At 40.7% G+C, this 14,047-nt stretch overlaps 1 protein-coding gene across 2 annotated transcripts in view; it reads left to right on the top strand.

The window, feature by feature from the left end:
- Positions 1 to 14,047, top strand: part of KLF12 (Kruppel like factor 12) — a 440,849-nt gene that overhangs the window by 174,975 nt on the left and 251,827 nt on the right. For both annotated transcript variants that reach the window (XM_029057478.2, XM_039911204.1), the window contains exon 2: positions 11,503 to 11,592. In XM_029057478.2, coding sequence (XP_028913311.2) covers positions 11,503 to 11,592 — 90 coding nt within the window. The remainder of the gene's footprint in view (positions 1 to 11,502; positions 11,593 to 14,047) is intronic.

Here is a 14,047-nt window from a genome sequence, read left to right as displayed (position 1 = left end):
ACTCATGAGATAGAAAATTTACTCCGGGATGATAGGAGAAAGTTTGGGAAGAGGAGTGATAATATATTTAGAGAAAGGCAGACACTAAAATGTTGTTTGTCAGAACTGTTCAAGATGCTCTTTTGAGAGGATAAATAGAATTCATGCTGTTGTAACACCCAAGTGCAGCCCCATTTGACAGAACCTTTGGAAAATGAAAGATCATAAAGATCTATAGATCAGTCATCATTTCCTTTGTTTTCCCCCCAAAGTGACAGCATTTGAGAGCACTCCTCATTTCATGTTTTTTTTTCCAAGGCATAGGAAGAAAAGAGATGATTTCTTTTATTCATATTCCAAAAAAAAAGTTTTTTATTCCCAAACTTCACCTGGTGTTTTTTAATGAATAGATGAACAGATAGATGTGTTGAAATGCTTTCCATCATTCACTTTGCCCAAAACTCTCTGCAGTTTTGCAGTTCCTTCTGCCTTCAAGTCATCTCTAGTTGGATGTCCTGTGGTCACCTCGAACTTACACTTCCAAAACAGAACTCCTTATCTTCCCACCCAAACCCTGATCTCCCCTGGCTTTCCCATCGCTGTAGACAGCACCACCATCCTTCCTGTCTCACAGGCCCTTCATCTTGTCATTATCCTTGATTTGTCTATTTCACTGAACACACATATTCAATCTAGTACTAATTGTGTTGGTTCAGCCTTCACAACATGGCAAAAATCATCCTTTCCTCTCCATGCCAGTTGCTATCACATTAATCTAAGCATTTATCCTACTCCACCTTGATTACTGTATCAGCCTCCTAGTTGATCTCCTTGATTCCTTTGTCTCCCCACTCCAGTTCAACCTTCAGTTTTCTCCAAAAACACTCAGTCCATGTTTCCCTCCAGTGGTTGCCCATTCACTTCTGCATCAAAGAGAAATCCCTTACCATTAACTTTAAAGCACTCAATCAACTTGCCCTTCCTACCTCACCTTTCTGATTTCATCCTACAACCCAGCCCACAAACTTTGCTTCTCCAGTGCCAACCTACTCACTTTACCTCAAACTCATCTGTCTCACCACCAACCTCTCACCCATGTCCTGCCTCTGGGCTGGAGCACCCTCTCATCTTATTCAACAATGACTCTCCTCCAATTCAAAGCCTTACTGAAGGCATATCTCCTTCAAGAGGCCTTCCCTGAATAACCCCTCTATTCCTTTTCTTCAGCTCCCTTCTGCATCACCCTGCCTTGCTCCTTTTATTCACCATCTGGTCCCCCAGCCCCACAGCACAATTATGACTTATTTAGGTTAATGTCTGTTTTCCCCACTAGACTCTAAGCTAGTAATGTGTAGTAAGGAGTAAGTAGTAATGTGTACTGCGGGCAGTAATGTGTGTGTTATATTGTTGTGTTGAACTTTCCTGAACACTTAGTACAGTGGCCTGCACACAGTGAGCACTCAATAAATACAATAGATTGATTCATTGCTGATCCCGGTTTGCTGTGGTTTGAGAATAATCCAAAAAAAAGAAAAAAGTAACAAAAATTTCAGGTTTATTTTATATAGCTAATCATGGTGAATGTTTAACTGAATCATGTGCAGCTACACATCTTCTGTTGACTTGCTTTCTGTCTGACATATGACCTGCATATGCAGTCAATCAGTTAGTCAATCAGTCTTCAAGTGCAATCAACCAAACGGTGATATTTGTTGAGCACTCACTATATGCAGGATATTGTGCTTAGTGCTTGGGAAAGTACAATACAATAGAGATGTTAGACCCAAAGCTTACCCTGAAAGAGCTTACAGTCCAGTGGAAGAGACAGACATTAATGCAAATTCCAGAGAAGGGAATTGGCAGAGTGTCAGGAGATGTGCATACATTCTAAGGGGTCCCACACATCCATCTGTCACCAATACCTGCCAGTCTCACCTTCAAAATATTGCCAAGATCCACCTTTTCCTCTCCATCCAAACGGCTACCATGCTGGTACAAGCTCTCATATATCCCAGCTGGATTATTGTGTCAGCCTTCTCTCTGATCTCCCTTCCTCCTGTCTCTCCCCACCCCAGTCTATTCTTCATTCTGCTGCCCTGATCATCTTCCTACAGAAACGCTCTGGGCATGTCACTCCCCTCCTTAAAAACCTCCAGTGGTTGCCTATCAACATCCGCACAAAACCAAAACTCCTCACTCTTGGCTTCAAAGCTCTCCATCACCTTGTCCCCTCCTACCTCACCTCCCTTCTCTCTTTCTACTGCCCACCCCACACGCTCCACTCCTCTGCCACTCACCTCCTCACTGTTCCCCGTTCATGCCTATCCCGCCATCAACCTCTGGCCCACATCCTCCCGCTGTCCTGGAATGCTCTCCCTCTTCACCTCTGCCAAACTAAATCTCTTCCCCTCTTCAAAGCCCTATTGAAAGCTCACTTCCTCCAAGAGGCCTTTCCAGACTGAGCTACCTACTCCCTTTTCCCTCTGCTTCCCATCCGCCCTCTGCTCCTCCCCCTCCGACCTTCCCCTCAGCACTGTGCCCATTTGTATATATTTTTTATTACCCTATTTATTTTGTCAATGAGGTGTACATCCCCTTGATTCTATTTATCATGATAATGTTATCTTGTTTTTGTTTCATTCTCTTTTACTGGGCCATCTGTCTCTCCCGATTAGACTGTGAGCCTGTCATTGGGTAGTGATTGTCTCTATCTGTTGCTGAATTGTACATTCCAAGTGCTTAGTACAGTGCTATACACATAGTAAGCACTCAATCAATACTATTGAATGAATGAATGAATGAATGAATGAATAAATAGGTTTCAAAGTGCTTAAAGCATAGAGATCCAAATCCCTAGATGATGCTGAAGGGAGGATAAATAGAGTAGGAAAATGAGAGGTAGGTCAGGAAAGGCTCTTGGAGGAGTGTGATTTTAGTTAGGGATTTGAAGAGATTTGAGTGAGGTGGGGAGAGTGGTGATCTGTTGGATGTGAAAAGGTAGGGCACTCCAGATCAGAGGGAGGACATGGGCAAGGGATTGGTGCTGAGACAGATAACAATAATAATAATAATGGTATTTGTTAAGCACTTACTATGTGAGAAGCACCGTTCTAAGCACTGGAATAACGTTGGTATTTGTTAAGCGCTTACTATGTGCCAAGCACTGGTCTAAGTGCTGGGGTAGATACAAAGTAATCAGGTTGTCCCACGTGGGGCTCACAGTCTCAGTATTCCATTTTACAGATGAGGTCACTGAGACACAGAGATGTGAAGTAACTTCTCCAAGGTCACACAGATGACAAGTGGCAGAGCTGGGATTAGAACCCACGACCTCTGACTGCCAAGCCTGTACTCTTTCCACTGAATCATGCTGCCGGATTTAGGTACAGTGAGAAGGTTGGCATTAGAGGAGCAAAGTATGTGAGCTGGGTGGTAGAAGGAGATTAGTGAGGTAAGGTAGGAGAAGGAGTGTTGATTTGAGTGCCTTAAAGCTCATGGTAAGGAGTTTCTGCTTGATGCTGAGATGGATGGTTGAGGAAGTTGTTAATCACTCAAGCTCATTTGGGCAGAGAGCCTGTCTAACAATTCTGTTGCCTTGACTCTTCCCAGCACTCAATATAGTGCTTTGTACATAGTAAGTGCTCAATAAATACCATTGATGATGATGATGGAACCTTCAAGAGCTCTAGGTTTACTGGCCAACATCTTATGTAAATATACACATGCCTCTTCATGTATTTCCAGAAGCAGAATGGATAACCTGAAATATACTTGAAGAATAGCTCTTCCAGTCAAAATGTAACCTTTTCCATATATTTTGAGGAACTGGAAATGCAGTAATCAAAAAAGGTACCAATCTGGGCTTTGCTACTTTGGAGAGGTAATGCCGTCAGGCTGCGTGCACAGCACAGACTGAGTTAAACATATATTAAAAAAGCCAGACAGAAAGTCTAATGAAAGTATAGTAGTACAAAGCTTTTTACCTACAATAAAAGCCCAAAGAACCATCTCTGAGATACTAAAATTGATGACCCTGAGTAATTTCTGTTTATCTCTTTAGTAGCAAATGGGCTATTAATTTCACAGCCAATATGATTTGATTAAGATCAAGACAAGATATATCTGACAACATTACCCATTTGTTTGAAAATGTGAATTTAAATGTATGATGGATTCTGTTGCTATATGCTTCTGATTTGGAACTGAGGTTGGTGAATCTTTATCAGTGCTTTCAGTGACCAGTTGCACGTTGCTTTGAAAATGTGTTTTTCATTGTTTTTGAGCCTGTTTTGAGTCTGAAATCCAATGTTTAAGCTTCCAAAGAAAGTGTAACACAAAGAGCTTCAAGATTTATTTTCTTCCTGCCAATACTCTTTTGGAAAAGTAAAAGTAGTTCTACAACCAAGGTCTGCTCCAATGGTTGTATAAATAACTGCGTTGTTTTTTGCCTGTTTTAGTTGTGGTAAGACACTTCTTGGGAGAACCAGTTCCTACGAATAATCTCAGGGAAAATGTGGCATGTTACCCCTAGGATTGTATTATCTTTTTTTTTCCTCACATTTGAACCTGAAAGGTGGAACCTGCCTTTAGGATATGCAGCCTTTGGGAACGAATTAGAAAGAAGGTACCTCACACCATGGAATCCAGTTACATTTTCATGTGTTAAATGGTACATGAACCAATCAGGTGTCTATGATTTATCATTTTTAAACTTCAAAGGCTCTGGTTAGCTTGCATTTTTTAAACTAATGAGTTTATCACAGCCAGTGGGAAAATGGTTAAAGTATATCAGCTGTAAATTGGTACAAAGCACTAAAAGGGACATTAGCCCCTAATCAGATTGGAACAGTTCATTAAACCTGCCTTTCTGGAATCCTTCTTTGTCTTTTCCCCCTCTCTTCCCATGCCCCCTGCACAAGGCAGCTCTTTTTTTTCTCTCTGTGTATGACTTCCTCAGGGATCTGGAGCAATATCAGCTCATCCTTCTTTGTCTACAAACTAAACAGCTTTAGGGATGCCTTCTTGTGGCATAGTCCTGATTTTGCTGTAAAACTCAACTGCTCATTTTATAAATCGTGACGGCAAGGGATGCTAGCTGTATAAAGGTTTTTTGGAGGTGGGGTGGTGGAATAGCAATCTGGCCTCTCGAATTGCTCCACCCAAAACCAAAAATCAAACCTCCGAAACCAGGGAAGCCCTAGGGTAATGATATCTATTCCTCGTAAGGGAAAAACAAATGGCCCTTTATGGCAAGAGGAATTTAAAGTTTGAAGCTCTACTAGAGGAGCCTGACTCATCTTAACTTATGATAATGATCGGTCGCAAAAATTGAGAGTAAAGAGCGACTCTAAAAATGTTTAGTCTTCCAAATCTGTGATACTGAGTTTCTTCACGTTTTTTCATCACAACCTTAACTTCTACAATTTTAGAGTGCTAGATATATTTCAGAAACAAGTGCTACTGCCTTTTCATTGTTTTTATTGTTGTGCTCTCTTTAACTGTGATTCGACTGCCTAGCATGAAGCTTTAAATGCCCATTATGTGTCTGTGCAGATAGCGTCTCTTTTCAGCCCAACATCTAATCTTAGCACTTGCGAATTTTATTCCTACCCCTAGCATCCATAAGCGTATGTATAGTTTATATCATCCTATTTATATAGTTATCTAAACGTTTAACTATCCTTTCAGCTATTTCATCTTTATGCGCTTGTACAATTTTTGCTTTATCTTTGTTCTTTCCCTGTCTTTACATCGTTAGCTCTTTGGTGTCAGCTGTGTGTCATCTTAGTCCTGCAGTCTCCCTAACACTACAGTGACTAGACTTCAGCAGATACTCAAAGAATATCATTGCTTAATTGAACGATTTTCCTTTGTTGCTTTCCTGGATTGACTGAGCTCCATACTGATTAAAATCTCCCATGAATCAATTGATCGATCATATTTATTACACTTACTGTGTGCAGAGCACTAAGTACTAAGCACTCGGGAGAGTGTAATATACAACAGTATAACAGACACATTCCCTGCCTACAACAAGCTTACAGTCTAGAGGAATTTCAGCTCCAGGCATTTGTGGAACTACAGGAAACAATTTTAACAAATTATAATACATGCTTTAAGATTTCATGGGGAATAAAATGTTCTGCTGCATAGATCAGTGGCTAGAAATGTTGATAATGATAGCGATGACACAGAAGTTAGGTTTGTGTTAGAGGAATGAGGTGTTTGAGCTGAGTTGTAATGGGAGATGAATGAGGATAGGTAAGAGGTGGAGAGCTGATTGAGTGCTTTAAAGTCAATCATGAGAAGTTTATGCTTGATGCAAAGGAGTGCAGAACAGTGTTTTAGAGAAATGATCTGAGTAGTAGAGTGAAGCATAGACTGGAGGTCAACGAGAAAGCTGATGCAGCAATCGAGGAAAAATATGACAAGTAATTAGATCAAACTGGTTTGAAAGGAGTGGTTTCAAGAAACGTTGCCAGGTAGTTAAGGTAGAACTGACAGGAGTTGAGATGTTTAGAGGATTAAGATGGATTTGACAAGACAGAGGTCATTTCTTAGTCCACATTTTCAATGGAGTAGAGGAGGGGAAAGACAGAATGAAGGGATTCAAGGAGAGAGTTCAAGGATAGGGAGTAGAAGTAGTAAGGTTAAACTCATTAAAGGACTTTTGAAAGGAATAGTAGGAGGGAGATGGGTGATAATTTCAGTGAGATGAAGGAAGGGTAGGACAGAGATATATGGGCACGTTTGAAAGCAAAGAGGAAGGGGCCTTTGGTGAGTGTATGGTCGAACATGGTGACCATGAGTGGAATAAAGGAGGAGACAAGTGATTTAGAAAGGTGTAAAGAAATTGGGTTGGAAGAGCAGATGTTGGTTGGGGGGTGGGGTAGATTTCAATAAAATATGGAAGATTTCTTTCTGAGAAATGGCAGGGAAGGATGAGTCAAAGGGGCTGGAGGAGAGTAGCATGGGAGAGGTACAGTGGATGTTTTAGGGAGATCACACCTTATTCATTTCAATTTTATTGATGAAATAGCTGGCAAGATAGTCAGGGCATGAGATGAAGAGGCAGGGAGAACAGGAGGTTTCAGAAACGAGTTCTGTCTGACTACTTGTTTTGTTTGGTTCTCTGTCTCCTTTTTAGACTGTGAACCCACTGCTGGGCAGGGATTGTCTCTATCTGTTGCCGAATTGTACATTTCAAGCACTTAGTACAGTGCTGTGCACACAGTGAGCACTCAAAAAATACGATTGAATGAATGAATGAGTTGGAAGTCTAAAATAGTTGGCGTGGGCATCGGAGGCAATGAAGGAGAAGAAGTATTGTTCCTAGGCAAAGGAGAAGGCAGTACTCTTCAGTGCAAACATGTGCATTGGGGGAAGAGTAATGATAATAATATTAATGTTGGTATTTGTTAAGCACTTACTATGTGCCGAGCACTGTACTAAGCGCTGAGGTAGATACAGGGTTATCAGGTGTCCCACATGAGACTCACAGTCTTAATGCCCATTTTACAGATGAGGTAACTGAGGCACCGTGAAGTTAAGTGACTTGCTCAAAGTCATACAGCAACAGGTGGCAGAACTGGGATTTGAACCCATGACCTCTGTCCTAATCCCGTGCTCTTTTCACCGAGCCATGCTACTTCTCTAGAGGTGATACAGCGGTTATGATTTTGTGGGATGAGATCAATGGAAGCACAGGAGTACAAGGGAGTTGAGGTCAGTGCAGAGGGCAGAATTGAGGACTTGGATCTGTGGTCAGTCTGGTCTGACACAGTTCCCGTTCCACATAGTAGAAATGGTATTTAATCCACGTTTTACAGGTGAGAAATGGAGCTACCGGGAAGTTAAGTGACTTGCCCAAGACAAGTGGCAGAGTTGGATGGCATTTGGCGGAGCTGGTGATCAATTGGCAGATTCAATATGAGAAATCAATCAATCGTACTTACTGAGCACTTACTGTGTGCAGAACACGGTACTAAGTGCTTGGGAGAGTACAGTATAACAGTAACCCAGAACCCAGGTCCTCTAGCTCCCAAACCTGTGTCCTTCCCATTAGGCCACACTGCTCCTCTGCTGAAAATCTAACATAAAAATCTAACATATTCCCTTTCTGCTCCCTTTCCTTACTCCTGATCCAATATACTTTTAAACTTTGAGAAATGATTGCTCAATGGGAAAAAACAAACGTGTCAATAGAATTTCTCATTTTTACAGTTTAAACTAGGTCTCATTATGATATTCTATGTTTACTTGGTGTTTGCAACCTCAACTGTGTTTAAAATATGAGCCAGGTTCTAGAATTTGTTACACAGGGAGCATTTTGAAACAAATGGTCGGCTTTTTCCTATTGATTTCTTTCAGGAAAATGTAGAAGCAGAATTGATAAAATTAATGGAATTTGTTTTATGAAATTCTGGATAAAATGATCATAGATTGAGGTTTTATAAACCAATCACAGACATATAATCTTAATGAAGAGTGTTGGTAAATTGATACAAAATATTAACTTCTTGGGAAATCAATTTATACAGATTGTCATGTGACTGCACATTAAGCAGCATTTATAGTTGTTGAAAAGACTTTTGATTTTTGTAGCAAGATTATATAGTCAGACTTAAGAAACATTATTTGGGAGAACATATTGATGGATGAATGAAGGAATTATGTGATGATAAATGATCAGCAGTCAATAAATAGAATTTATTAAACACTCTCTGCAGCACATATGTACTGAGCTCTTCAGAGAGTTCAGTAATTAGGCATAATCCCCATCCTGAAAGAGTTTACAGTCTAGAAGGGGACAAACATACTAAAATGAATTGCAGGTATGGAGAAGCAACCGAGTTGAAACATATTTACCAAGGTGCTATGGGGGAGTGGATGAAGGAGTACCTGAGTGCTTAAGGGGTGAGAACCCCATACAGTGGGGTGTGGAAATAGTTTTAGAGAGATGAGAGATTAAAGAGGAAAGTTTTACTGGAGAGCATGCAATTTTAGTTCAGTCTTTGAAAATGGGGGGTAATAGCAGTCTTTGTTCTGAAGGGTGTTCCACATAGGAGCGGAGGCTGTGAGCAAAAAGTCACTGACTGGAAAGATGAGAGGTAGGTACAGTGAGCAGATCGAAGGTATTCATTCAATAGTATTTATTGAGAGCTTACTATGTGCAGAGCACTGTACTAAGCGCTTGGAATGTACAATTCGGCAACAGAGAGAGACAATCCCTGCCCAAGGAGCAAAGTATTCAGCCTGGGTTGTACTGGCAGAGGGATCCATGACAATTGGAGGATTTTGCTCTATAAAATGTTAATCAGGGGGAATCCTTTAAAATGATCCTCTAAAACAGCACTTCATTAAACCTCCTGACCAGCTCCCTGTATAGTTTAAATGATGAAGTCTACCAGGTGGAGCCGGGGAAGAAGGAGGAGGAATTTGGGGTGGAGTTGGGGAGGAAGCAACCCAGGCTGTCTCAGATTATTTTCCTGGCTCTGGAGCAGGCTGAAAAATGTGTTTGCCTCCACTGCTCCACTGGAGCAAGGAAAGCAGGAAATCACATTTCCCTCCTTGTCCCGGCTCATTTGCTTGGGCTCCAGAGCTGGAGAAGCAGGAAAATGACTTTTCCTCCATTGTCCCTGTTAAGTTTCCTGGGTTTATCCCCACAGCAGGAGGAAAGACCTGCCACTACTGTTCCCCCATCACCACTGCGGACTTTGAGATTCTATGGGGGATGGAACCGGCCTAGGCTTTCTCCACGGGGCACGGATTCACCCCACTTGAAATCTATCTCCCCATGGGGCGGGGGGAGAAGACAAATCGAGCAGATGTTTGTTTCCTTTTAATTTAAAAAAGCTGACAAAATAATTCTCCGGGGCCAGCAGCAGTCCGAGGTGACCAAGGTGACATCCATATACTGGGTCAGGGAGTGCTGTGGCCATTGCCCAGCCCAATTGGGCCACCCCTGGGGAGCAGGTACCAGGCCAGCATCAGATTACATAAGTAATAATAATAATAATTGTGGTATTCGTTAAGTGCTTAAGATGTGCCAAGCACTTTTCTAAACACTGGGGTAGATAATTAGGTTAGACACAATCCCTGTCCCACACTGGGCTCATTGTCTTGATCCCCATTTTAAAGATGAGGTAACCAAGCCACAGAGTAGTTAACAAGCAGAAGCAGCTTAGAGTAGTGGATAGAACTTGGGCCCGCGAGTCAGAAAGTTGTGGCTTCTAATGCCGGCAGCATCACTTGTCTGCTGGGTGACTTTGGGCAAGTCACTTTACTTCTCTGGGCCTCAATGGGGATTGAGACTGTGAGCTCACATGGGACAGGGACTGTGTTCAACTCGATTTGCCTGTATCTACCCCAGTGCTTAGTACAGTGCCTGGCACCTAGTAAGTGCTTAAGAAATGCCATAATTCTCAATTATTATCATTATTACTAAGTTGACTTGCCCAAGGTCACACAGCAGACATGTGACAGAGCCAGGATTACAACCCACATCCTCTGCCTCCCAGTCCTGCGCTCTTTCTACTAGGCCATGCTGTTTCTTCATACATCATATACTTAACTGTGGCATCTGTTAAGCGCTTACTATGTGCCAGGCACCGTACTAAGCGCTGGAGTAGATATAGGAAAATCGGGTTGGACACAGTCCCTATCCCATGTGGGCTCACAATCTCAATACCCATTCTACAGATGAGGGTATTGAGGCCCAGAGAAATAATATAACTTGCCCAAGGTCACACAGCAGATAGAGGCTAGATTTGGGTGAGGGGTCAGCATAAATCTCCGAGGCAAATTTTTAGGCCAATCAGATGCTTCTTTTACAAACTGTACCCCCATCGTTGATTCAGGTGGAGAGGGATGGACAAACACTGGAGAAGTTTGTGGAGAGGGGACATTGTACACAGAATTATATTTTAGAAAATGATATGGGCAGGAAAATGAAGTAGGGTCGGGACAGGCAGAAAGGTTCGGGAGGAGTCTGGTGTAGTAAAGATGGGATGTGACAACTGCTTTGACCAATAGACTGGCAATTTTGATGGAGATGAAAAGGATAACTCTAGAGATGTTATAAAGACCGACCTGACAGGATTTGGTAACCAATTAAGTATGCATGTTGAAAGTAAGGGAGGAGAGTTAAAGATAATATCTAGGTTGCAGACTTTTGAGATGGGGAATATGGTGGTATTATTAACAGTAATAAGAAAGTGAGTTGGGGGAGAGGGTTTGGGTGGGAATATGTAGTGCTTACTTTTTCAGCTTAAGGTGTCAACAGTACATTCTTCTTGCTACTGGATTTAAACCATTTTATTATGCTCTTGATATAATTGACACCTACATAGTCTAGGTATCATTAATAGAAATTTTTGGCCATTACTTCAAAATTAATTTAGTCGGAGGAATAATTGGCTTGTCTCACGTTTCATTGCAAAAATTAGTTAACACTGGGGGCGGACTGTGTCAGGCATTTCTACTTTCTTCAACATTTTACAGAAAATTTTCTTCTATTCTCAGAACATCAACACCTTTGAGAACAGAATGTTAATGCTTGATGGGATGCCGGCAGTCAGAGTCAAAACAGAGCTGTTGGAATCAGAACAAGGGGTAAGTAAATGTTGCAAGACGTTCTCTTCTCTTGGTGACATAGAAAATCCTTTCCAAATCATCCACAGGCCAGTCATACATAGCATAAAAAAAATTATTTTTCCTTTATCAGTCTGGCTCTATAGAAATCATAGTGTATGTGGCTTAAAAGTAGTGCCATAGACACTATCCAAAATTTAAGAAAATGTGTATCACTCTTGGGAACCTATAGCCCCTTATTTACCTTTAGCTTGGAAAATGTTTTGAATGGACTTCTAAAAGGAAAAAAAGGTATTAATAATAAATATGCATAATGGCAGTAGTGCCATTCTGTGCAGGTTTATTTTCAACTTTTAAAGATTGGAAAATAGCAAGACTAGCTATTAATTGAACAACTTTAAACAAATCAAATAGAAATTAACCATGAGGAATTGAAAAAGAAAAAGTTTCTTACAAGTTTCTTACCCTTTAGATGGTAAGCTCACTGTGGGCAGAGAACGTGTCTATCAACTCTGTTGTATTGTACCTTCCTAAGTGCTTAGTGTAGTGCTCTGCGCATGGTAAGCTCTCAATAAATACGATTGATTAATTACAAGTAGCTTAAAAATGAATTCCCAGTTACTCAAGGTGTAAGAATACAGCATTGCAATTTTTTGAAAGGCATTAATTATTTTGCAGTTGCTAACATTTACAGATAGTCTAAAATATTTGTGGGGTTTTTTCAATTGCTACTCAGTACTGACAGTCACATTTGGGAAAAGGAAACAGACACTTCTCAATAAGAATATTGTTATAATTAGGATGATCAAATTACTTCCTTAAAAATATGGGCATTGGAGCATCACCCTGTGCTCCACCTTTGGTAGCCGTAGACACCATGGGAGTTGGGAGGTGGGAGGAAGAATGAAAGCAAGAGACTACTTTGGAGCCTAAGAAAAGAAGGTTGAAGGGAGCTTGTCCCAGCCTCACTGGAATTCTGAGTATTTAAAATTAACTAGAACAGTTGGGGATTGGTATAAGGTACAAGTCTAGTCAAACCAGCCCCTGATCAAATAATAATAATTGTGGTATTTGTTAAATGGTGATTATGTGCCAAACACTATTTTAAGTGCCAGGGTAGATACAGGATATTCAGTTTGACATCATTCCACAAGGAGGTCACAGTCTATATAGGAGAGAGAACAAGAATTGAATCCCCATTTTACAGATGAGGAAACTGAGGCATAGAGAAGTGTTAGTCATTTAGCAGGCAAGTGGTGGATTCAGGACTATAACCCAGGTCTTTATTTTATGGTATTTGCTAATCACCTAGTATATGTCAAGTACTGTTCTTGTGTTGGAGTAAAACACAAGTTAATCAAGTCTGACCCAAATTGGGTTCACAGTCAAAGTAGGTGGTAGAAGAGTTTTTGAATCCCGATTTTGCAGGTGAGGAAACTGAGCTACGGAGAGGTTAAGTGACTTGCCCAATGTCACACATCAGGTAAATGGTAGAACCTAGATGAGAACCCAGGACCTCTGGCTCCCAGACCATGCTTTATCCACTAGGCCATGCTGATTCTTATAAAAGGTGCTTAGTGAGCCTACAAATCCACAGGGTTGTCCTGACCAAACCAAGACTCGTAGTCGACGAATTATGAGATTCCTTCTTTCAAAGCCCCTGGTCTGACTACAAGTAGGATTGAAATCTACCAAAAAATCAATAACAGGATATATCATGTTTTAAAGCTGCTTTCTTTTGTTTTCTAATTATATGGTTGAGGGAGACACCATATAACTTCGTCAGAAAAATTGAACACCTTTTCAGAAGAGAATTGCCATGTTCTAGAATTATTTAGGCCTTGAAAGGATATAAAAACTGTGGAAAAATACCACAGTTAGTAACTAAAAAGTTCCATTTTCTTCTTAACTGGGAAGATGGGAGACATATGCTTTACATTTCTTTAGTACTTTATGTTACACCAAGTTCTCCTTTAATATAGGAACTGTGTTCCTGCAGAAACCCCAAACTAAGGAAAACTTGTGTTGTAGTGCTCACCTTGTGCTCGATGCTGTGTTCATGCGCACCACCATGTTTTCCACGCCACCTCCAGAAAGACTTCATTGGTCAGAAGAATTTTCTCTATTTTTGATGTCACTTTCTATACAAAATACACAAAAAAAGTGTACATTTACATTGCTCAATAGTATAAATGTATATTGAAATACTTTTGTAGATATTATTATTATTATCAGTATTTACTGAGGGCTTACTGCATGCAAAGCACTGTGCTAAGCACTTGGGAGAGTACAATATAACATCAGGCACATTCCCTGCACACAACAAGCTCATATCTCTCAATGCCATCATCATTGCCAGAAGTAAAATAATTTAGACATTACATTTTGAAAAAAAGCCAATGGGGAAATGAAGCAAAATTATGACAAATAAGTAAAATAAATCCTCAAATATATGTATGTATTCATACATATATGT

The sequence above is a fragment of the Ornithorhynchus anatinus genome, chromosome 2 (genome assembly GCF_004115215.2).
Source record: "Ornithorhynchus anatinus isolate Pmale09 chromosome 2, mOrnAna1.pri.v4, whole genome shotgun sequence".
Lineage (NCBI taxonomy): Eukaryota > Metazoa > Chordata > Mammalia > Monotremata > Ornithorhynchidae > Ornithorhynchus > Ornithorhynchus anatinus.
The sequence above is the reverse complement of the archived record's forward strand: the minus strand, read 5'-3'. Positions and strand labels throughout refer to the sequence as shown.